This window comes from Gambusia affinis, linkage group LG08 (assembly GCF_019740435.1).
Source record: "Gambusia affinis linkage group LG08, SWU_Gaff_1.0, whole genome shotgun sequence".
In the NCBI taxonomy this organism is placed as follows: domain Eukaryota; kingdom Metazoa; phylum Chordata; class Actinopteri; order Cyprinodontiformes; family Poeciliidae; genus Gambusia; species Gambusia affinis.
The window spans coordinates 982382-1007088 of record NC_057875.1 but is presented as its reverse complement, the minus strand read 5'-3'; the positions used below and the strand labels follow the sequence as shown (position 1 = coordinate 1007088).

General features: G+C 41.9%; 1 protein-coding gene and 1 long non-coding RNA gene across 8 annotated transcripts in view; one reads left to right on the top strand and one right to left on the bottom strand.

The window, feature by feature from the left end:
* Positions 1-24707, bottom strand: part of dyrk4 (dual-specificity tyrosine-(Y)-phosphorylation regulated kinase 4) — a 33191-nt gene that overhangs the window by 2580 nt on the left and 5904 nt on the right. For 3 of the 7 annotated variants that reach the window (XM_044123885.1, XM_044123886.1, XM_044123891.1), the window contains exons 3-12: positions 9554-9637; positions 6688-6834; positions 6429-6579; positions 5747-5910; positions 4653-4789; positions 4024-4164; positions 2329-2467; positions 2143-2224; positions 1321-1493; positions 1075-1135 (exon numbers count right to left, since the gene is read on the bottom strand). In XM_044123885.1, coding sequence (XP_043979820.1) covers positions 1075-1135; positions 1321-1493; positions 2143-2224; positions 2329-2467; positions 4024-4164; positions 4653-4789; positions 5747-5910; positions 6429-6579; positions 6688-6834; positions 9554-9637 — 1279 coding nt within the window. Of the gene's footprint in view, positions 1-1074; positions 1136-1320; positions 1494-2142; positions 2225-2328; positions 2468-4023; positions 4165-4652; positions 4790-5746; positions 5911-6428; positions 6580-6687; positions 6835-9553; positions 9638-12917; positions 13329-15764; positions 16197-20218; positions 20596-24707 lie in introns of those variants that run through there. The other 4 variants (XM_044123888.1, XM_044123887.1, XM_044123890.1 and 1 more) reach the window with 4 other exon arrangements.
* Positions 13157-20340, top strand: LOC122835127. The gene is made up of 3 exons (XR_006371273.1): positions 13157-13238; positions 16190-16381; positions 20243-20340. It is a non-coding gene; the product is annotated as an uncharacterized LOC122835127 (long non-coding RNA).

Genomic DNA, 24707 nt, shown 5'->3' with positions numbered 1-24707 from the left:
GCAGCCAGGCATTTAAAAACAGACTCATAAAACAGGATTCAGTCAAAGTGAACGAACAAATAAAGGAATAGCAACTGCAAAAGACAGACTTGAAAAAACTCAAAAGATTCCCTGCAACAGAAAACTTCTCTTGTGAGAGATGTTGGTTGTTTGTGGCTGATGACATTAAGAATGGAGAGAAGATCTCTGAAGCTGGTCTGAAGAAACTAGAGCTAGTTATTTATATATTGTGCTCTTAACTGTTTTCACTTGTTATCAGCTGTGAACAGGAGCATCTTCAACGTTCTAGAATGTTCCTGTCAAATTCTGCAAATCCCCAAAGCTGCATTTTCATGATAAATGTTTCATTTTTAACGTGCAGAAAAGCAGGAAGCATCTCCTACATGCAATTCACTCAAATTCAAGTCAAATTTTAAAAAATACTTCACTTATCTCTGGAGGTAAGTTAAATCATCTAAATATTTCCAGAGTCATCATTAGTGATGATGTGGACAGGAGGGATCTCCAGTAGCAGTCAGTCTGCCAAGGAGTCTGAAGAGGCCTCTGACTGAAGACCGTCACAACATTCAATATTCATTCCACAGTAACATGCCTAATGTCACATTAGCTAATTGTTAATCATTTCATTAATAATAAATGACTAATTATAATTATGAATAATTACATAAGCCAAGCATTGATGCAAATGTTGATTCCCAACACTCTGTTTCATCTAGTGACTGTTTTACAGACGAGGATCAGCATCACTGAAAAAAAAACTTTTTTTCTCAAAATTTAGAGTTCTGAGAAAAAAGTCTCAATTTTGAGATTATTATTCTTCCGTACAATTTAAGTTCATTAGAGAAATATTTTTAAAAATCTAATATTTTCTATTTTCCACATTTGCCTGCCTTCTTTTCAAACAAATTGTTAAGTAATTACGTATCAAGGTGTGTGAATGTTTGCAATAAACTAAATAAAACCAACAAAGTGTAGCAAACAGAGGCTTTGTGAATTTGGCTATGCAGCATCATAACTGACAGAACAGGGACAGAATAAAAACTGGCTCAACTAAAGAGGAAATAAAATTCTTACCAAAGAATAACTTCCTCCTTGATGCCGACTGGACAAAATCATTTGGAGGCGTCCCGAGAACCTGCAAGTTAAAAAACCAGAACTCTTTAAGTCAACAGGACGTAACAAGTTCTGAAGTATTTTCCTCCTTTTCAGGTTTTTCTGCCTTTTAAACTTAGAAGAGAATCTTTTCCACATCAGTGAAAGCTGCTTTGAACGGTTTTGTTTGCTGAACGTGTCTGAGAGTTTTAGTTTCTGGGCTCCCACCTCCATGATGCAGGCGATCTGCTCCACCTCGCTCTCCCCGGGGAACAGCGGGTAGCCGGTGTAGAGCTCAGCCAGGATGCAGCCCAGGCTCCACATGTCGATGGCCATGCTGTAGGGGTGACCCAGGATGACCTCTGGGGAGCGGTAGAAGCGACTCTGGATGTAGGTGTACACTAACGATGGCAAGAGCAGAGAGGAAAGAAGAGAAAGAAACATTACCATAAATATTAAACATGATTATTTAAATGTTTCATTAACTTATTGAAACTGAAAATACAGAAATTATTTATTAAAAATAGAATTGTGCCTCCATTGTTTTTATTAAAAAATTTTTTGTTAAGTATTAAATAAATAATTTGATGTTCCTGTGCTGAAGCTCATTGTGAATTAATTTATAAACTGTCAAGACCGTGACATGTGATTGGTTGCTGCTGTAGAGACCCTGGCATGTGATTGGCTGTTGCTGTAGAGACCCTGGCGTGTGATTGGTTGCTTCAACCAGAAAACAACTCCCTACATCCTTGTAGGATGTTGGTTATTAATTACACTTAATTCTATATTTAATATGAATGAATGAATATAATTAATACATAGATTTCATTATGAATGAACCACGTTATCCACCTGCTGCATGTATACATATTGTATATTTTAATTTAGCTATTATATCAAACAATTTCCTAGCCAGTGAACTAGTTTGGAATGGAAATAAAGTGATTCTGATCAATTATTTTCTGTTCTAATAAATTAGTGACCATTTAAATAGTTTAATAACAGTTTGTGTCTGTGATCTTTGCCGTGTTTTATTTAATATTTTTCTACCTCTTTGCTGTTCGTAGCAGCTCGATCCGAAGTCGACCACCTTGATGTTCCCCGGCCCTCGCTGAGACAGAAGGATGTTCTCCTGTTGAAACATTTCCACACCTTCAGATGGATGCAGTACCGCTGCTGTCCACAGGGGGGAGCTCACCGCAGACCCAGCGTCTGCACACTGAGGCAGCTCCGTACCGGTTTGAGGTCGCAGTGGATGATCTTCTCCCGGTGCAGCATCTGCAGGCAGCGCAGCAGAGCGTGGGCGAAGCGCCGGATCAGCGCCAGGCTGAAGCCCTGGAAGTTGTTTTTTTTGATCAGCTCATAAAGGTTCACCCTGTCAGAAGAGACAAGGCAGGACTCATCAGGCTGCTGAAGAACATCCACAGGATTTATTAAATCACTTCTTTAGATGTTTTATGTCTTTGCTGCAGAAAGAAGAATGTAAAAAGTTAACATTGCCTCATGTAGAGGGTTGAGGTTACCCTGAGTTATCTCTGTAATTAGGCTGCTGCAGGACAAACTCACCACTTTTCCTCACTTTCTTCTCCTGCTACTCTCCAACTTGCATTATTTGCTGTTATTTAAACTGCTCACTGAGGGTTCTGGGTTCTGATTGGCTGTGATTCCTTCCTGGAGAGAGTCAGCTGACAGAACTAATTTGTACTTTTCAGGAAACAGAAAGTACTCCTGGTTCAGTTATTCTGTTTCCTCTTGTGTCTCTGCTCCGTCTTCTCAAACCTGGTTCTGGTTCTGGTTCTGCTGGAGGTTTCTCCCTGTTAATATGGAGTTTTTCCTCTCTACTGTCGCCACATTCATGTTGGGGATGCTTTAAAGTTAACGACCAAACGTAAGCGATCGTCTGTCGCTACGTCCAGCAGGAGTCACATCTGTGTTTCCGTTGCCCTTAAATTTGTGCCAATAGAAATTATAAAAGTAAATTAGCTTAAAGCTGAAACTTTAAATGTTTCACATGTTTGTTGAAACTGTCGCCATGTTGTGACAGTTAATGACTGATAATCTGTGGAAGAAAATGGAGCTCCTCACCTCCTGCCATGAGATCTAGAAACAACCAATAAGAGCCAGGAGGCGGGGCTTAGTGCTGTCAATCATGCTCACGCTCCCACCCCTTGATCTCTGCTACACTGCAGCTAGCATAGCCTGTTATTAACAGCTAGGCTAGTTAGCATTACGTTTACATGATGTAAAACACTTTTAACTGCCATGACACAAAAATGTGCTTTACAAATTAAATTGACTGATTGATTGATGAATTGGGTGATTGATTCATTAGTGATTAGCATTTCTTGTTTAATGAAAACACCAAACTGTTATTGTTAAACATGTTGGATTTATGTATAATGGAAACGTGGCTCGTGACTCGATGCTCTGCTGGATTTTAGAAACTTTTTAAACCAATTTGAATAATTAGCCGAACCGAACATTTCTGTTGGACTCACATTGAGAACCTGCCTGGAAATGAGCTGATTGTGCTCTCAGACTGGATCTGATGCTATTTCCTCCTTGTGATAAGCATAAACGTCTTCAGAGTAAAGGCAACTGGATCCTTCGCACCATGAAGCATGATGGGGAAAGAGATAGGCCCTGATCGAGGCTTTAACTAAAGGATACAGTGACAGTAATGTTAGACAAGGTGCTAGTCCAAGGCGACCCCTAAAGGTCACTCAGACTGAGCCACACATAAAACTTCATCCCTTCAAATGCAGATCAGCGGTTTACACACAAAGGAAATCTCTCAGCTCCTCCGTCCAGTGAAACTAGGAATCCAGAGAGTCGGGTTCAAGGTTGGGGCTTGAATGTGTTAAAGGTGACACGCCTCCAATTAGAGCATCAATTATTCATCAGAGTTGATCATCTGCTGCTGGTACTGACCCGAGCAGCTCAAAGGAGATGCAGAGGTGGTTCCGGAAGTAAAAGTGCTCCTTCATGTGGATCACGTTGTGCAGGTTCTCTTTGTCTTTCTTCTTTATCACCTCCAGAATCTTCAGCTCCACTAGAGCTTGGTGATGAAATCTGCAGGAAAGGAAAACACAGAAATTTGTTAAAACCCTGAAACTAAAATAAAACTGTGTTTTATTCACAGTTAACGCTGCAGAGCCTGAACGCAGATGTTTTAGGATAAAGATGATGAAAGAATCCATTTTGATTTCTGCATCACTGAAGTGGTGGAAAACCCCAAAGACTCGCGGCTCTAACTAACAGGCATTTATATCCAACTGTGCCTCTCAGCGGGGCAGGAAAGGTAAGCTAACACCACATAGCGCTGACTTCCAGCAGGCTAAATCTGGTCTCAACAAATTGGCAGACTCGTAAAATGTAAACCGATCAGGGTGCAAGCATGTGGCAGGATATTACAACGCTATCAGATGTTGAATAAATGCCAAAAGATGGCTGCCGGTTAGCTTCAGGACGCTTATTCTGCAGCGCAGAGAGGAGAGGATTTTAAATGTTTGGTAGATGAAACAAATGAAATGAAGTGAACAGAAGCAGGAAGTGTGAACCTTTTCTTGTTGCGAATCATCTTGATGGCGACGAGTTCGTTGTTCTTGTGGTCCAGACATTTTAGGACCTGGCCAAACGAACCTTTCCCGATCACTTCAAGAACTTCAAAGCGGTACGCGATGTGGTCATGGAGCACCTGAAGGCAGCAGGGCGACAACGATCAATCAGTAACTGGAGAACGTTTTAAAAAGTTTGCAGAGAGAACGACACGCTGAGAGCATTAATAAAACCAAAACTGCACAAAAATAGAAACATTTTACATTTAAGAAGAAGAAATGTTTGTCTGTAAATCTGTTCAAACCAGAACTCCTCCAGCTGCAGCTTCTCCTGGTTCTGATTCTGCAAAGAAAATATTCTAAGCTGCTTTTTCAATCCCATGATCAATAAAAATAATCAGCAGATCAGTCCACTGGCGTTGAGTCCAGCAGAAAGGCTGCAGCGTCTCACAGGTTCACGCTGGGAGGATTTTATTAGCTGCAGGTCAGGAACTCTGTAGCTGCACTCTAGGAAATAAAATGTCTATTTCCTTATTTAAAAAATAAATTTATTTCAAATTCAAAAATACTTCATTGATCCCAAAGGGAAATTAAATAATTTTTTAAATGTATTTTTATTGTTGCATAAAAAGGCTTAAATTAAAAATCTGTAGAATTTGTTTTTTTCTTTTTTAAATTTGATTAATCATTTAATCTTCAGAATTGTTGCTTTTTAAAATAATCAATTGAAGCTGAAACATGCAAACAGAATCTGATCAGAACCTGCAGAGTAAACCCAGACAGTGTATTTATTCCAGGCTTTAAGTGTAACGTGATGCTAATGTGATGTTCAGCCGGTGCAGCTCCAGGACAAACGGCCCTCAGGCTTCGCTGTCAGACGTTAGTCGACATTGAAAGTGTAAATCAAAGCGGGTCAACTGGTTCTGTCCGGATCATCTCCAGCCGTCGGTCAGACGTCCAGCCGCTCGGCCTCAGCGAGGCTCGCTCTGCATCCAGGAGCGAAGCCGGACAGAGCGTTCAGTATTCCCTGGTGCTTCCTGACCCGTCAGCCGCATTGACCTGTGGACGACCCGTTAGCGAAGCTTCGGGAGCTTTACCCGGACGTAGCTCCCGTGTTCGTCGTCGTATCCGTTGTTCTGCGCCGCTCCCTGGGAACCTTCGATCTTCTGCGAGCCCAGACCCAGGAACCAGACCTCGGCGTAGTCGCTGACCTCCTGCTGCTCGAACTCCGTCAGCCGCTCCTGGAAGTTACTGAGCGCCTCTGAGGAAGGACAACAGGAGGAGGCAGCGCTACGTTAAAATCATAAACTTTATGTCTCATGGCTCAAAATCAGCAAATCAAAAGCAGTTGAGGAGTTTTTGTTTGTGGTTTTTACAGTCAATCACTCAGATAGACTGTTAGCCCCGCCCACCAGGGTGACCACGCCCACCAGAGTGACCACGCCCACCAGGGTGACCACGCCCACCAGGTAATGTCCGCATCTTTGTACATCAACAATAGGCAACATTTCAGATGAAAAATATCAGTATTGGCCAAAGTCGGAATCGGCAGGTCTGGTTATTTTAAGATCGATTATCGGCGATCGGCCAGAAAACTCCAATCGGTGCAGCCCTATAAAAGATTTGTCTCCATTATTTCTACTTTAATTAAAAATAAAAATCTCCCTCTGTGCTGTGGTCTAAATCTGTATTATTCTTTAACTGCAGTCCAGGGACCGCAAACGGCCCCCGGGCCACAGTTTGGACACCCGGCGCTGCACAGTAATGAAGGTAACTCACCTGCAGGCGACATGGGCAGCCGCTGTCCTTCGTACGCTCGCTCCTTCTCCATCTTGTTTCCAAGCGCCTTCCCGTTGCGCGACATGGCCGCCTTGTCCGTCGCTGCGCCGTAACGCATCGTGAACTGCTGAGTTGACTTTGACCTCTCGACCTGCCGCAAAAAGAGAAAACCTTCAGTTTTTTCTAGAGGCAGTGGAAAGTGTTTGGGAACGGGTCTGCTGCTGCCATCTGCAGGTGAAGCTGTGAATGTCGGGCTCACCGTTTGGTAGTTGTTTTGACCTCCTTTGTTGTTGATCTGCGGCAGGATGTTGTCCGACTGCTGCTGCTGGTTTTTGGCGTTGCTGACGACCAGCTGGACCACGGGGGTCTCCAGCTGCGGCAGGGACCCCAAACCAGAGCTGAACTTCTGCAATTCACAGAAAAACTTTATATTTATACCAGTTCCAGAAAGGAAGGAACAGACATGATGTGGAAATAACAGACATGGAAAAATTTAACAAATCAAACTTCAGACGGGTTGGATTTGCCATCGCTGTAACTGAATCACTGGAACTGATTCTGTACTGGGAACCAGTCGGAAATTAACAGCAATAATTTGAGTTATTTAGCAAAAAAATAACTCTTCCTCTCATTTTTCTGATAGGAATAAAAATGGGAGTTAATTCTGACTATTTTAGACTAAATTTTTACCAAACTAAATATTTAATTAACAAGCTCCTGCTGCTGAACTGATGCTGTATCGTCATTAATCCGACTCATTCTGCTGTCTAGTCTCAGTTTTTTACCGTTGAATTGTGACCTCTGACCTTAACTAAGGCAGATTTTCTATGTCTATTAAAACCAGTTTGATCATCTGAAACATTTAATTGTGACAAAAAAAAACAAAGGGACGGTGAGAAACTTTTATGCAGCACAAAAACTTAAAAACATAAATGAAATAAATGAATAAAAAACTTTATGCAGTTGTTTTTAGACCCTGTAGTTGCAGAATTTCTCCTCTCTCTCTATAAGGAGTCTGGTTCTGGTTCTGGTTCTGGTTGTTTCTCATCAGTTAATTCTCTCTCAGTTTCCACCCCCGTCATGGCGGCTCAGGTGTCCAGGACCCCCCGCAGGCAGCGGCTGGAATTACGGCTCAGCACCGGCCTCGGCGGCGGGCTTTGACAGGGCCAGTCTGCGGTGTCTTTGTGGGGAAGCAGCCTGCTTTTCTCTGCCTGACACTCTGATTGCTCTGGCAGCACGATTACACGTGTTGCAGCCATGCGGCGCTCAGTTCCTACAATGACGGACAAAATAAACCTCCTGTCTGTCCCACGATGCAGAAACCTCCTGACGCCTGCGGCTGTAGTAAACTGCTGCATACTTCGCTCTGAGTCGTTTATTTCTATGCAGCAGATATTTACATTATTAAATTTGATGTGATCTGCTGCAGCAGGTCTGGTAACTTGGTTATGATGCATGGAAATAAGGCTAAATATAGCCACAGGCACATGCCACAACAGGCAACCTGACTGAGGGAACATGATGTTTAAATATGATGCTGTTGAATCAGAGGCAGCGAGACGAGAGCATGTTCACATCTCCACGCTACGGCCGCCCTGCAAATAAATATCAGCAATAATCTGATTTATTTAGACTGTCGTAAGAGAGAAACATTTATTTTCACCAAGTTATTCATTCATTCATTCATAAATGCCACAGTTTCAGACAAAATATACATTAATTTAGTTAGCAAGATGAATACTTAGTTAGGAAGATAATATATTAAAACTAAATATTTAGCTTTGAGCTAACTCAAAATTTAGTTTAAAACTGAAATATTTAGTTTGAAATTAAGCAGAATGCACTATCAAAATAAAAGCAGGTTCTTGGTAACGTTAAACTCCTGCTGCAGGTTCATCTGTAAATCGACTCCTCTTTTGTTTTATGACGTTTCTAAAGCCGTTTGGAATACCAGGCTTTTATTTTGGATATTAGTTCAACATTTAAATATTTCTATTTAGTTAGCTCGCTAAGTTAGCTTGCTAACTAAATTCTAAGTTTGAAATTGTGACATTTACAGATGAAGGAGTGAAAATGTGAGTGAAAATGAACCCATGTGTTTCCTGCTCTGACTAAATAACAAGTTATTGTTATTTAGTTTTGACTGTAACTTTTCAAATGGCTACAGAAATCACCAGAACACCTGCTGCTAATTACTGACAACTAACTGATGAAAACAGTCGTAACACGTGTGGAAAGATTCAGGGGTCTGCTGATGCTTTCAGCGCCAGTGGGAAGAGATGCTGCAGCAGCATCATAAGGGGATGCGTGGCTGCAGCAGCATCATGTGGGACGTGTCGCTGCAGCAGCATCATGTGGGACGTGTCGCTGCAGCAGCATCATGTGGGACGTGTCGCTGCAGCAGCATCATGTGGGACGTGTCGCTGCAGCAGCATCATGTGGGACGTGTCGCTGCAGCAGCATCATGTGAGATGTGTCGCTGCAGCAGCATCATAAGGGGATATGTCGCTGCAGCAGCATCATGTGGGATATGTCGCTGCAGCAGCATCATGTGGGATGTGTCGCTGCAGCAGCATCATGTGGGATATGTCGCTGCAGCAGCATCATGTGGGACGTGTCGCTGCAGCAGCATCATAAGGGGATGTGTCGCTGCAGCAGCATCATGTGGGACGTGTCGCTGCAGCAGCATCATAAGGGGATGTGTCGCTGCAGCAGAATCATGTGGGATGTGTCGCTGCAGCAGCATCATGTGGGATGTGTCGCTGCAGCAGCATCATGTGGGATATGTCGCTGCAGCAGCATCATGTGGGACGTGTCGCTGCAGCAGCATCATAAGGGGATGTGTCGCTGCAGCAGCATCATGTGGGACGTGTCGCTGCAGCAGCATCGCAGCAGCATCATGGGGAGTCGCTGCAGCAGCATCATAAGGGGATGTGTCGCTGCAGCAGCATCATAAGGGGATGTGTCGCTGCAGCAGCATCATAAGGGGATGTGTCGCTGCAGCAGCATCATGTGGGACGTGTCGCTGCAGCAGCATCATGTGGGACGTGTCGCTGCAGCAGCATCATAAGGGGATGTGTCGCTGCAGCAGCATCATAAGGGGATGTGTCGCTGCAGCAGCTGACCTGTGAGCAGGGTCGGTTTGGTCCGATGCGGCTGCCCTCCACTGGGAGTCTGTGGGGGTGAGGGAACGCCTCCGGCCGGGACGCCTGCAGGAGAAACGGGACAAACGTCATGAAAATGTTCAACAAAACAGGAAGATAAAAAAGAAATGAGACTTTTATCGCTTTACTTTTGCACAGAATGATGCATTATATCAACTTTAATGGCCTGTTTTTAACTAAATGCAAGTGCTGGAAGCAGCTGAGTAAAATAATCATCAAACTGTTTGTGCTGGCTCGGTTCTCCCGCCTCTTTAGCAACCCACAGCCTCTGGGCATCTGAGCCGGGTTATAACCAGGCTAGTAAAAATAATGCAAAGAGATCCGAAAATAGATCGCTCCTGCAAAAACCCAGCAACAACAGCGCTCTCCGTGCTCCCTCTGCTCTGCAGGTGCGCTCCCGTATGCGTGCCTGCAGGAGGCGGAGGACGATGGAGATCAGGATGCAAAAAACTCCCAATGTCCCAGAAAACAAAGACTGCAGCACAACGAGGTTATTATAGTTCACTACACTCACCAAAACTGAAACTGAGAAAACATTTTCATTATCTGAAATAAATTAAAACAGTAATTAACCAAGAGAAACTGATGTCATGTGTTAATAAAAAACTAACTAAAACATAGTGAATCTACTTATTAGCATTTTGAACTGATGTAAAATTTATTTTTTTCTCCTACACAAGCAGTTTACATCAGCAGTTACCAAATTATGGCGCAAAATATTCTTCCTGTCATGTTTAAGACAATATACATGGTATGTAGCTTTATACAGTCTGATAACACATTTAGTTAATCTCATAAAATATAAGAATATTATAAAAAATAAAGGGTTTTTGTACACTATGAGTCCACCAGAGGGCGCACTGACGGTGGCTACTAGCTAACCGTCCGGTGAGTCCAATCCAATTTTCTACTTAAAATCTTTTAACTAAATTATGACATGATTCATTTAGAGAATTATAACATTGTCTAGGAAAATAGGTAATCTTAAAACTAGTGGTATTTTAAGTTAGACTTTCTTGATGCAGTTTAAAACTATCTGGAAGTATTTCAGACCGTGAGGCGACGACACGCCAAAATGGCGGCAGCAGAAGAATCACTTCAACAATAATTCAACAATCATTCTGAGAAAATGATATTTTCATTAACCAATAGATACACACATAATCATAATACAGTATTCTGACCTTTTTGAATTAAAGTGTGAAAAACTAAAACTACTATTATAATAAAAACTGAGTTAAAATTAAACCATATTTAACTAATAAATACTAGCAAACATACTCTAAAAACTAAAACTAACTTGTGGTCACAGCAGTGATTCAGGCCGCCATGCAGGGCAGAGCCAGCTAACTCGTGCTCCATTAATAACGGCTTATCTTCAGGAGCAGATTTGCTGTGAAGTGCTGATCAGGATGATGCTGCTGGCTGCAGGTGCAGCTTCCACATCCTAATCTGAAAGCATTTCTGACCGGCTGGAGGCCGGAGCGACACATCCTCAACCAGAAAATAACCTCAGAAATTCATTTTGATTTATCTAATTAATTATTAAATTTCTCCTCTGTTTGTTCAATAAAAGTATCAACAAATACCAATAAATTTGAAATACAGCCACTGTGTGTGACCTAAAAAGAGAGCTTTAGAAATGGGAATGTTTTTCTCCTTTTCTGTTTCTTCATTCTGTCATTTTTAAATGAAAGCATGTCCACCTTTTTTAACCACACTTTTTCCATCCACTCAACTTTCCATTACTGTGCTGGCATAAAGCACTGTTTGTACCAGAGTTTGTCTTTGTGTGGTCAGAGAACATCACGTAACATTTCTGAACTAAAGTCCATTTTCTGGGCTGATTGTTCTGTGAGCCAAACACTGAAGAGGAATAATGTTGGTTTTTCTAAACACTGCGGGCGGCCATTTTGTTTGTTTCCTCAGGTGGGAACAAACAAAAACCTCTGACATGAAGAAAACAGAAAGTGACGCCGTGTTGAATTTTACAGGACAGCTGTTTATGATTTACTACCAGATTGTAACTCGACCCCCCATTTGAGAAAAGGATGGGTAAGTCCAGATATCTGCTGTAAATAAATAAGTTTGGATCTTTGCATCCACTCTGATTTTGTTTGGATCTTTTAGAAAACACTCAAGGACTGCAAGGTATTTTTAAATGTTCTTCAGTAACTGAGTTTTCTGAGTGAGTTTAGTTTTATTGTAGTTAATTGTGGAGGCTCCTGTTGTTCAATCAGGAGGTTAAAGTTCATGCGGTTTGGTTGCGTTCTGACCTCTGAGGTTCAGTGTGTGACAGCATGTAGGTCACTGCAGCAGGCCGGCTGTGGAGATCAGCCGTAAGCTCATGAGCACCAGACAGGTGAATCAAACTGGACCAAATATCAGCTGATCTGAATCTTCATTAGCACCGAATCGGTCCACAGTGAGGTCTGCAGCTAAAAACGATCCCAGAGTTCATAACTGGAACAAATCAAGTTGCTGATTCCAGGTGTGTGATGCACAGCTGCTGACGGAGAACAGGTGCAACGGAAGCCTGCAGTAACGCTGACTTTGTCCACGCAGCTGCAGGGATTTGCTTGTAAATGTGAGAGGAGCTTCATCTGCAGGAGGGTCAGTTGGTCAAACCGAGGCAATAAAACAGCAACCAGAGCAAACATCAACAAACTGTAAACCGCTCACACCCTCATCTGTCAGACGGTTAATTATCAGGCTAAAATCCGCACATCCTGTCATCTCTGCTGCAGATCCTGACCTGCACTCCGCTGCCAACCAGGAGGCCACCAACACCAAGCTGAGCAATTACCACGACTTTTAGTCCGTTACGATCCCGGAGCAGCAACGGTTAAATTTAATCAGCCCCCATGTACGGAGTGAAAAACACACCGCAACACATTTAGACTTATGGAATCTGTCAGCACAACAAACACTGAAATAAATGGGGTGAAACAACGACTGAAATAGAAATGGATCAGATTTTTCACCAGAACTTGGCATGCGTTCAGGAGCAAAGAGAGAAGTTTGAAATCAGGTGCAGGTTGGACGACAAGGAGGAGAAACCAGAAATATTCTCAAACTTTGCAAGAATTCACTTTATAAACCCACAAATCAGATCAATATAAAGCTGGAGGTCAGTTCCTGCTGTAACTTCATTTTAAAAATAAACTGAAAGTTTGGGTTTGTATCCAGGCAGAAACAGTCCACATCCCATTCAGGTTTCGTTATGAGATTTGGAACATTTCTAAAATTATCAACTATCCACTTTATTATTTTCAGCCAACATAAAATCCTCATGAAATACAGTTTGCTCTAAACTGTACCTCACCTTGTTGTTTATTTCTGGTAACATGCTGTTTCCTCTCAGACCTGGCAGCTCAAAATTTATAAAATCCAGTAAAGAGTCATTATTTCCAGCTCGGGTGCAAACTTTCCAGAAATCTGTCTTTGTGGTGAATCCGCAGCGATGAGTAAAATCCTGGTGACTGATGAGAATCCCAACCCAAACCTCCCGCACTCCCGGTTTTACGCGCACCGGGTAATGCGCTGTCGTCACAGCGGAGATTAGCGAGCGCGACAAGCTGTCGACGGGAGCCTGGAGGAGCCACCTGTTCGGGTTCCCGCTGACAGCTGGGATGGACCGATATAGGTCTGTTTTTAAGAGTCCGTCCACCTCCAACCAGCCTATTATAACCGAGGAGCTTTGTGAGGGAGAGGAGAGCTGGACGACCTGTCTGCCTGTTATTTACTGTCTCCGTCATGTTCAGGTCGCTGAACATGACGGAGCGCCTCTTGTAGGCAAGCTGTAAATCTAACCGTTCTCTGTGAAATTGTTGCTATTTTGGATGTTTTTCAGTGGAGGAAACTGAGTCCATGGTCACAATAGTGTTGTAAAAACATGTTTTAACTGGAAAATTTTAAATATCAACACGATGAGTTGATTTCAAAACCTTTAAATGGTTGTAATGTGAACTTACAGCGTCGCTGAGGAAGGATGCAGATCATCACGTTACAACCGCAAAAACCAGCGAGTTTTATGAAACAGAGTAAAGGCTGCAGTTTGTAAAGTTACACAATCAGAAATTACAGCAATAATTTGGGTTATTTAGCCTGAAATCAGAAATGGGGGTTCATTTCCGCTTCATATTTCACCACGTCATTCATTCATAAATGTTTCAAACGGAATATTTAATTTAATTCAATATTTACCTCTACATTAAACATTTGGTTTAGTTTAGTAACTAAACATTTAGCTTTCCAATTAAATATTTAGTTTGTAGCTAAATATTTTCTTTGCTAACTAAAAATTTGGGCCCAAACTAAATATTTAGTTTTCTAACTTAAGATTTAGCTTTAAACTAGATAAAAATATAATAATAATCATCATAATAAAATAATTATTAATCCTAAACTACTTCTAGAAATTAATTAAATAATAAATAAAAAATTCCCTTTTTTTCTTACTACATGCTAAATAATACAAATTATTGCTTTAAATTTGTGAATATGTAATTTACAAATGACAGCCCATTTAAAAGATACATTGTTTTTAAACAATTTTACATAAACATCTTAAAACCCTGACATGAGTTTGTACTCATTGGTCAATAGAGAGAACAGAAAACAGAACAGAAACATCTTTTCTAGACTTTCTAGATCTATTCTTCTAAAAGTCTGTAGGTTGGTTTTCCACTCATAATGTTCTATATTTAGCTGAATTTTGTCGTTTCATAACGTAGAAGGTGATCCAGCGCCACTGAATCAGCCTCCACCTGTGAGGATCTGCGGCTCTGCATCCGATCCTCCTGCTGCGTCCAAACGCTTTAAATACACGCAGTTTGTTCTCCAAGGCCAGAAACAGAACAGCTGCACTTCAGCTGCCATTAAATTACACTCCGCTTCATTCAGTTACATTTAGATTTATCAAGGCAAAACTGCCTGAATATAAATTCTTCCACATCATAATTATTATCTGCTGCAAAAAACAGCAAGAGTTTCTGGAACCAAAACGTAGAAAAGCTTTTTCTGCAGAACCCTGAACTTTTTAAATCTGCAGCGTTTCTCTAATTGGCTCCAAGAAAACAAAAAGATAAAAAACAATCGACTCACTCCAACATCATTACATAACTGGAAGAAGTTGTTTTGAAGTGACTAATCTGTATCTGCAGGAGGAAAACAGCTCAGTGGCTCCATGTGATGATTAGTAGGAGCAGCAGATGAATCTGATGAGATGATGTGGTTATGTAACAGTCCTGATCACACTGAGGGATGAGCAACCAGTAATAAAACAAATCCCCTCCTTCACCTTTCAGCTACAGTTCAATTACTCAAGTTTCATAATAAAAAACTAAATTAAATCTTTATGCTGACATGAATTACACAACAGACGGCTGCAGCTCAGTTGTAGCATCGCTGCCTTGCTGCAAGAAGATCCGGTTCCAGGTCAGGACTTCACCAGGTCTTTAACAGAGAACATGCAAACATGCTTTCTGTTTACATGAGCAACGTAGTAAATCCACCTCAACAGGGTCAAATTTATCATTAAGTACCAACCTGTAGGTTGAATGGAGGGTTTTTGCTCCCTGCAGGCAGAATGCAAAAACCAAACATTTCTGATATAGTAAAGCCATTTAACACGCAGGCCGTGTTAAATGAGAAGCACTAAATCTCCCCTGAGCAGTAATGGAAGGAGCTGCAGAAAACAAACAGCTGAATGAGAAATCAAACCCAAAACGTGACTCTGGTTCGGTTTGAATGCATGTGACTACAAAGCAGACTGGAGACCGCTCCAAAAGCCGGAAGCGGACCAGTGCAGGGCATTCTGGGTAAATCCAACCAAAGCTAACATGCTAGCGCTAGCATCAGAAATGTCTCCTGGTCTTCAGCCAAAGACTAAAGAGAAATCCTGCAACACTAAAATCTGACGCCTCCATTTAGTTTCCATCTGGTGAAGAAGGAAGTTTTGATCAGGTTCTTCTTTAAAGGTTTTTGCGTGGTTTCCTTCAGTGGTTCTTGGTGCAGCGCCCCCACAGGCCAGGAGGGGAACAGGTTGGTTTGACTCAGAGCAGAGAGGAAGAGAACCACAGCAGTTCGAGTCAAATCTGCTGGATTATGAGTCGTTAAACTCCCTGTAAAAAGAACTGGTTCAGCGACGAGGACTGGCCTTCATACGTACCTCCGGTTGGACCCTCCTGCTCCGGCCCAGACAGCAGCAGTGGAGGAGCCTAAATCCACAGCAGGCAGGTGAGGTCCCGTCGTCCCACATGGCGGGTCTCCCCCATTCTGTCACCAACGCAGCCTGAGAGCCACCTCAACCTCCAAACAGCATCTCCAGCCAGAGGGGAGGAAGTAAAGCAAACACCTGGTTGTCTGCAGAGCCGGGATCTGGGTCATCGAACTCTTAGGCCAAATGTTTTTCCTTCGAGACTTAACTTTTGCTCCTCTGGTTCTCTTCATGTAACGAAGCTCTTCCTCCTCCTTTTCTTCACAGAAGCAGATCCTAACTCAGTACTTCCTGGGATTCTCCATCTGCATCGTCTATTTATAGATACCTACATCTCAGCGCCTTTGCAAACAATTTTTCTCCGTTTCTGGATGTAGGCGGACGGCTTGGCGTCGAGCAGACAAAGAGGAGAAGCGAAGGCGGCGGTGAGGGAGTGTTCCTCGTCTTGGCGGTTGCCGCTGACGTATGGATTCAGCTGGGGATCCGTCCTGCCATCCTGAGCCGGAGACAGAGCAGCAGGGGCCTGGCACTTCCTTTAGGGTGGAGTGCAGATCCCATCACGCTCCCAGGTGAGTTCCTCCTGGGTCGGAGGAAGTCAGACAGGGAGGAGGTTCTGCTTTAATGGGCCTCCCGTGTGGCTCCACACGTGCCTGAAACTTTCCTCTTCCTTCACACTTGCCACTGTATCCTGGAGACAAAGCTATTGGGACGCTACACCCCCCGCCTGCTTCTCCTCATCTCATCCTACACCTTTTATGCCGGCACTGTGAGGCTTAAACCGCACAGAACAAAGAGCTGCACCAGTTACATTTAGATTATAATGACTTTATATAGTAGAGATGTGACTCTTTAAGGGTGCATTCACACCAGCCCTGTTCAGTTTCTTTAATCAAACTCCAGTTTGTTTGTCTAGGTTCAGTTGGGTTGTTGAGGTGTGAATGCTAATCAAACTCTGGTCCACCTACAAACCTGGATCTGGGTTCGGCTGACATGAACTCTGGTTTGGTTCAAAGGCATATGGGAAGCAAACAGACTGGCAACCGCTCTAAAGGAAGGAAGTAAACTGCAGCGCAGGGCATTCTGGGTAAATCCAACCAAAGCTAACGTGTTAGCCTAGCGCTAGCAGCAGAAATGTCTCCTGGTCTTCAGCCAAAGACTAAAGAGAAATCCTCCAACACTAAAATCTGACGCCTCCATCTTGTTTCCATCTGGTGAAGAAAGAAGTTGCTCTCAGAGGTTTTTGTGTGGTTTCCTTCAGTGGTTGTTGGTGCAGCGCCCCCACAGGCCAGGAGGGGAACAGGTTGGTTTGACTCAGAACCACAGCAGCTGCAGGTGGAGCAGATGATGGAGTTCTGGTTCCAGTACAAGGGTTAGTGTCAGGATGATCGGTTATGATTATCTTAAGTGATTATCTTAGAACACCAAATGTTCTAAGATTGATGGAAAGGAAAAATCAGAACAAAAAATTGTACCGTGTGAACTAGAATTTAGTGTTTAATGATTTAAATCAGATTTTTAAAGTTATGACTCAATTCATAAATAATTTTCAATTCAGAAACCAACTTATCTATTCAAACTGTGAAGATACTCTTGATAACTGACAACAGGAAAAGACTGTAAACAAATAGAACATTGATTTAAGACAGTTCTACACGGTTCCATCAGTTTATATTTAAACAAAAATATGTTTGTGTATAAAATTCTGCAACTTAAATTACCAGCATTAGGTTAGCTTAGCTGCCTGGACACAAAATGCAAAAGTCCACCTGTTTTGAGCTGCCTAAGATTAATAATAATAACTAGATATTGATTAATTTTATCCTGGATTACAACTTTTTACTTGTCCTCATTGTTGTGTGATGTTTTCTTTTTCATGTAAAGCCCTTTGAAGTGGCATGCTGCTGAAACGTGCTGATAAACAACCTGACCCTGTCAGCTGGTTAATAAATGACAAACTGGAAGGGACTAAAGGTCACTTGTCTGTTTAACCTCCAGTTATTGGGCAGGTTAAAGTGCAGAGCTTCATATTTAACACGTTGTTTTGACAGCAATCAACATCAGAAATAAGCACAAGTATCTTTGTTTCACCCAACCACCAAAATATAATCTGTAAATCAACATGTTTTGGTGACAGGAAAAACGTTGCTATTTCTGTAGCATGAAGCCCCAGAGGGTGTTCTGTATTTCATTACTGCCCAGTCAGCCGGGTCCGGCACGCTGTAGGACAGAAGCTCCTTCATGCTGTCGCTGCTTATCTTTAAAAACAACGCATCCTGGATGAGAGGAGTAAAGTTTGAGTTTAAGCCAGGAGGTCAGCGCGGCAGGTGGCTGGACGTGCCGCGTCGGGCCAGATGAGCCTTTTGGGAGCGGTTCTGCCGGGCCGGCAGGTGTCACTGGGGCTAAACTCTGCCACCTGACCAGCGTCTGTCCAGCAGGGAGCAGCCGGGCAGCCTGAGCTGGAAGCTGTTCTGCACCATCTGCACATTTAGAGGCCCAGCAGCATCTTGGTTACACCACCTGAGATGTAGGTCAAGTTCACAAGTTGACACACTCACACACACTCCGAGGATCAATTGTGACTCGCATGTTAATGGTGCTTCTTATACTTAGGCCGACACTGTTTATGGTAACGTTTTACTCCGTCTCTATATGCCAAAAACTTTACTAGGTCTAAAACTAAAACTGGCTCTTATGAGCTCTACATCATGCTATAATATAATAAATATAACAAACCTGGAGGGTTGATTGATTCTTTCATGCATGTTTGTGGAATCCTTCGATCTCCACTGGCAGCCATGCTAAACAATATTTAGCAGATGCTAACGCTCAAACGCTAAACCAACAGAAGTGTTACCAGAAGCTAACAGTTCAGTGCCACTAATCCTTAAACATAATAAATAAAAACTAAGCAATAAAAAAAGCTAACAGCATATGAAAGTCATTATTTTTACTGGCCTGGTCACACCATCAAAATTTTCTGGGGGCGCCACTGACAACACATCAAATTTCTAAAGTCACGTTTTATGCATACAGAATTTTGTAATAACTGTGGGAGAAAGTTAGTTGATTTTGCTATAAAGTGGCACCAAGTGCCAGGAAAACACATGGCGTGCCTTTTAGAGAACTGAAGATTATTCCTCTCTCCACTTTTGGAAACCAGATCATTTCTCTCCCCAAAGTAGTTTATAATCAGTTGGACTTTTTATTTGTGAGGAAATAACTGACTGAACTGGGACTCTTCCAACAATAGAAACTGATACCAACCCAGATTCTCATACAATCCAAAAGAATCCGACAAGCTGCCTCACTTTGGTAGATGTTTCTTTTTTAAGGGATGCTGAAGTTTCACTTTTATTCTTTCCTTCATTTTCTCATTAATACCTTTAACTTTGTTATGGATAAACTCGGCTGCCCAGTATCACTGCTCTCTGTTTGGACCTGTTTGGAAGTAAATCCCGACCCGACCAGATTTGTGTATTTTTTATAAAACGGGGCGGCGACAGGAGACGGAGGTTGACCTACTACCACATGCAGTATCTGTCAGCCATGTTGACCCGTCGGGACCAGCGACGTAGAAAACATAATCCTCTCTATAATGCATTACTCATCATTCCACGTTTGGTAAAATCCATGAACACAGAAGAGCTTCCTGTTTCAGAGAAACCAGAACTGGGCCACGGGTCGCTTCTTGTGGCTGGACGACAAAAATAAAAATAGGACTCAATAAATGAATCTAAGGCTGATATAAAATGTCACTTGCTCAGAGAATTAATTTCTGCATCTTGCAAAAAGACGCAGAAACATTTGATCAGTCACTTCCAGTTAAAACTCGATGCACTCGTTAGCTTGAAAGCCATAATAAACGTAGCATTTAAAAATAAATTAGTAGACAAGGAGGATAATTCACAGAGCACCACTGTTCATGTAGAGTAATTTGTTTAAAACGAGTTTCCACTTTGGTACAGTCTGGTTGCTTTGCATGTCAATATTTAGACCATAAAATGCCTCATTTCATAAGAATAAAAAATATCCAGTGTCAGAGTGAGCAAATTATTATTTGGGGAACTATTAATGCCGTTTAAAATATATTTAAGTTTTATGGAAAATTGCATTACTTGTAATAAAGGTTTCAGTTAAAAACATTAATATTTTAAGCATCAATAATCATCTTGCAATAAAAAACCTGCAGATGGAAACAGAGGATTCCTAACAGTTTCCTGTCACTGACGCACAGCAGCTAATTCATGACCAAATTAAATGATCATATTTAGTCATATTCCATTCAAATCAAGTGAAAAACTGACAAGAAGATATTCAGTGCTTTGCAGATTAGCAGGCAGTTCCTGGATAGCTCAAACTTTGACCTTCTGGTCAGCTGTATTTCTCTTTACAGTTATCAGTCTTACCTCATTAATCATTCTTTCATCCAGGCTTTGCTGCCTTCCCTTCCTGGAATGAGACTGGATCCAGGGACCCATATCTGGGACAGCTGGCCGCAGAATGTCTCCGTGATTCTAGAGAACCCGTCCGCCACAAAGCTGAACCCCGTTCAGAGCAAGAGCTGTGCAGCTGCACGTGCAGAAAGCAAAATTTAACTGCTGCAAAAGCGCTGAGGAGTGGCAGCTGCAGCACCTGCTGGGAGCGGGGCAGGTGTTGACCTGAATGCCCCGGCTCTGGCCTCAGAACCTGAGGATGGAGGCCACTGCATGCATCAGCAGGCCGCTGTGGGTGATGACAACTCGGCATGTCTACTATGTCTCGTGTGCCGTGGCTTTTCTGCAAATGGTTAAAATATTGCCTCAACAGAATGTGAAGCTCCAAGCAGAAGCTTCTTCTCACGTTTATTCACTATTTTGTCTCATAACTTCTGATTTCAGGTTTTAGGGGTTTTGCAGCATTTTGCTGCTGGACGTTCCTTTGCTCTTTTTCTAGTGAGAAACTTTTCATTTCGTTCTGATCAAAGCAGGTTGATACATTTTATTACACAAGTTATTTTAACTTATATTTTATAATAATGATTCAACAACAGTTTATATCTCATGATATAAATTTTTTTTTAATCAAAAATGTATTTGATAATTTTTTTATTTTTGCCCTCTTCCTCATTTTCCCTTCAAGTTTCTGAGGCCCCTCAGCGCCCCCTGGGGGCCACTTTGGGGTCACCAGACTCCTCCTGTACAGGGTGGCAGAGCAGTTTTAAAACACTGAAGCCCTTAAAAGATCTTAATTTCATGCATCTAAAATTAAGGCCTTAAAAAGTTGTAAAATAATTTTATAATTCTTTGGCCTTAAATCAAATGTCTTAAATTTTGTCCAAGAGAAATAATTAAAATTGTATAAATGATTTTCTAGCAGGACATTTCTGCCAGGCAAAAGATGAAGTCACATGAAGCAGACATCTTTACGTTCTGTGACTCGAGTCAGGTGAGGCTAATATTAGCAGCTAGTAGCAGTAGCTACCTTGCTAGCTAGCTAGTTTTTTATAGGGTTTGATAAATGGGAGCCGATGTTTCTATGGTACGTTTGTGATGAGGCGTCCATCGCTCTCCCTGCCCCTTTTGCTTGCGTGTGAAGTTTTGAGCTCGTACACATTAACTTGAACACATGGACTAGCGACGCAACGCAAAAACGGATCAACTTTTGTTGCTGTCGTTGTTGGGTTTGGGTTAGGCGAGTGGCGAAAAACTTTCACCTTCACAATTTTTGCTTTGCTTAATTGTAATACAGCAAAATTCCCCAACCAACCCCAACATTTATGTTTTTTCCGTTTTACATTTCGTTGATGGAGCCACTAAAATGGTCTAAAATGGCCTGCAGGCTCCCTAACCTCCTCTTTGCTTCCTCAACCCAGTGATGAAGAGTTTCAGTCTCTTTGGTCTTACTGGGGTGATGACCTGGAGGGCCAGATCACACAGGTAACATGAGCATCTTAAGCCTCATCTCCACTCATAAGGCCTTTTGTCAACCAATCACCTTCCATCACAGGCAACGAGGACAGCATGCTAACTGTCTCTGGGTGAAGCGCTTGCAAACGGCACCGTGCTTTATGTTCTTGCTGTTTATCTGATGCAGATGTAAACAACAAGAGAAAACTAAAATTCCTCTGGGTTGAAGAGCGATGCTGCAGGTAAATACTAATTAATTCCAGCCGGAGAGCCCCCATGCAGGCTTAAAGGTTAATCCTGATTATGCATCATAGTTATGCAACCAAATTAGAAGGAGGAGGAAGAACTTTCTGTCTTATTTACTGAAATAATAACAGCTTCGTACGAGACATGAAGAAAGTCACCAGCTGCAATTTTAAATTAACTATATTTAGACAGTTAATGTTGGGGAGAATGATAAATTAAATTACTTTTAGTGAAATATTGAAACTAAAAACAGGTTTCAGGTTGTAAATGTAAACTAAACCATGTGAATTAAAATGAATTCACATGCTTATTTTATTAAAAAATTAATAATCTGTTTTATTTTTTAGGATTAATTCACCCCTTCACTAATTTATACTAGACATGGGAGTCAATCGAAAACTATATAATCGACAAAATAAGCAACATTTTCAATCCAGAATTCATCACTTCTAAATTACTGAATAAATAGACACATGACAACAAATCTATTTACAATTTTCTGTTGTTTAGGTTAGAAACGATGTCAAAGGTCAAACGCTATACCTGATGATTTAGATTTAGTGCTCTGCTGTTAGTTCCACCAATAGCAGAGCTTATCTTTAGCTTAGCTTAGCGCCAATTTATTATATGGCTGACATGGGCAACCACCCAGGGCAGCATCTTTATATTTCAGTAACAAGGCAGTTCAAAGTTCTTTACATCATAAAAACATTGTGACAGTTTTAACAAATATGTAAAATTGTTACCTACTGCAGCTTTAAGGTGCAAAAACAGTTATGTAAGTGTTAAGTCTTAAATTACGCTGTAGGAAATAACGAAACAGCGAGCTGTGAGTCAGCTCCTCTTATATAATAACTGTATTTTAGATCTGACCAGATTACACAACAACACAACAGCCCCCCAGAGGGAGCGATGGGGGGAACGAGGAAAACCGACGGCCTGAAGCCAGCCACTCATTAACTCAACTCCCTGGGTGGCTGTCCAAACCGCATTCTTCTCACACCCAACTAATGTTTGTCAAGCTGAAAGGGCCCCCGAGTCGCCATGGCAACCTGAAGACGTCGCACGAAACGACGCCAAGCTGGAGGAAAACTCCAGGTCGGCGTCGCCCACAGTGCCGAGGGCGGCGCTAAAATAGAGCCACAGGCGTCACTGGTGGTACAAATACAGCTCACAAATTTATTAAGACTGAACCCACGGCAAAACACACACACACACACACACACGCGCACACACACACACACACACACACACAGGCCTGCCAGAATGAGCAATCAATAAATTAATCGCATAATAAAGGAAAAGAAGGCCAATAATTTCCATTTGCATGATTTGTTGTTTGTCTTTATCTTTATCTGGATAATAAAAGTCTTCAGTTTGGTGCTGAAGTTTCCACCATGGAGCCCCTTGAGGGACGTGGGGATTTTAATCTTTTGTAGTAAATTAGCAAATACAGCCTGGTCTATTTTGTATGCTGTCATAGAAAAAACAAATGTCAATTTAAAATGGTACATATTTGCACCTTTAAAGAGCCTGAGTGAGACGTTTCTACATTCCCAACTCTTTGGTGCAGAAAGTGAAAATGGATCTGCTGACTGTGTTTGTTTGGAGGTGGAGATGAGACTGCTCATGAAAACGTCCCTGGATGAACCAGTCAGCCTGACAAAATGAAAAAGACAATAAAAACAGTCACATGATTTAATTACTCCATGAAAGTAACAAAAAAATACTCCAAACAGTTTGGATGTCATTTTTCTTTCCTTCTGTTTCTGTTTTAGAGGAAATGAAATGAAATGGAGGAACACGACTAACCAGTTCTGCACTTAAGTTTATGGCATCTGTACACTAAAAATTTTATATAAATATTCTTATTTCTCACTATCAAGATAATATAATACATGGAAAAACTTTATATTGTAGCAGAAAGACGATACTGACAGTATTGTGAAGGAATGCAAACTTATTGTGAGGTATTTATAAAGAAAAAGAATCCCCTCATGTATCAACTAGCCCTTTTTATGAAGGGCAAGTTCGTTTCATCTTTATATTCACTTCATCTTTCATCTTATTTTTGGTTTCTGTTGTTTATTTATTTTAAATCTCTTCCAGTTTTAAATGTTTATTAGAATCTAAAGTTTACTGATCTTTGAGAATGTCTTCCTGCAATCTTATGCCATTACTGTTAAATTGCTTAGAAATGGTCTAATATTATCAATATTATCAATTATCGCAATAAATTCTGGGACAATTTATCGCACAGCAAAATTTGAAATTGTGACTCACACACACTGAAGCAGGAATGAGTAGAAAGGTGATTTAACGGCTGCAGCGGCCGCCGCTGGTTAACAAAAAGCCCCTGATGGGCGGTGAGGTCGCCATGGTAACCTCGGTGACACCGATATGTGATTGTGTGTCAGCAGAGGCGAGCGCTCCCTCTAAATGACCCGCTTCAGTTCGGAGGGTCCGGTGTCAGCGTGGGACAAAGCTGTGATGAGTAACTCTATCAGGCCAGGGTTCATCAAAATAACAGGGCGACACGCCACCATCAGGGGGGCGAGAGGCTGGCCGCGGCGCTGCCTGAAACATAAACAGAGCTACAGAGTCGGTAGTTTGAATCCCAACCTGACTCTCCCTGGGTACTCTTCCTTCCTCCCACAGTCCAAAACATGACTGTAGGTCATTATGTTGGTAATCGATCATTCTCAATCGATAAATCAGGTAAAATGCAAATAAACAAATAATTCAATTAATTTTTAAAAATGGT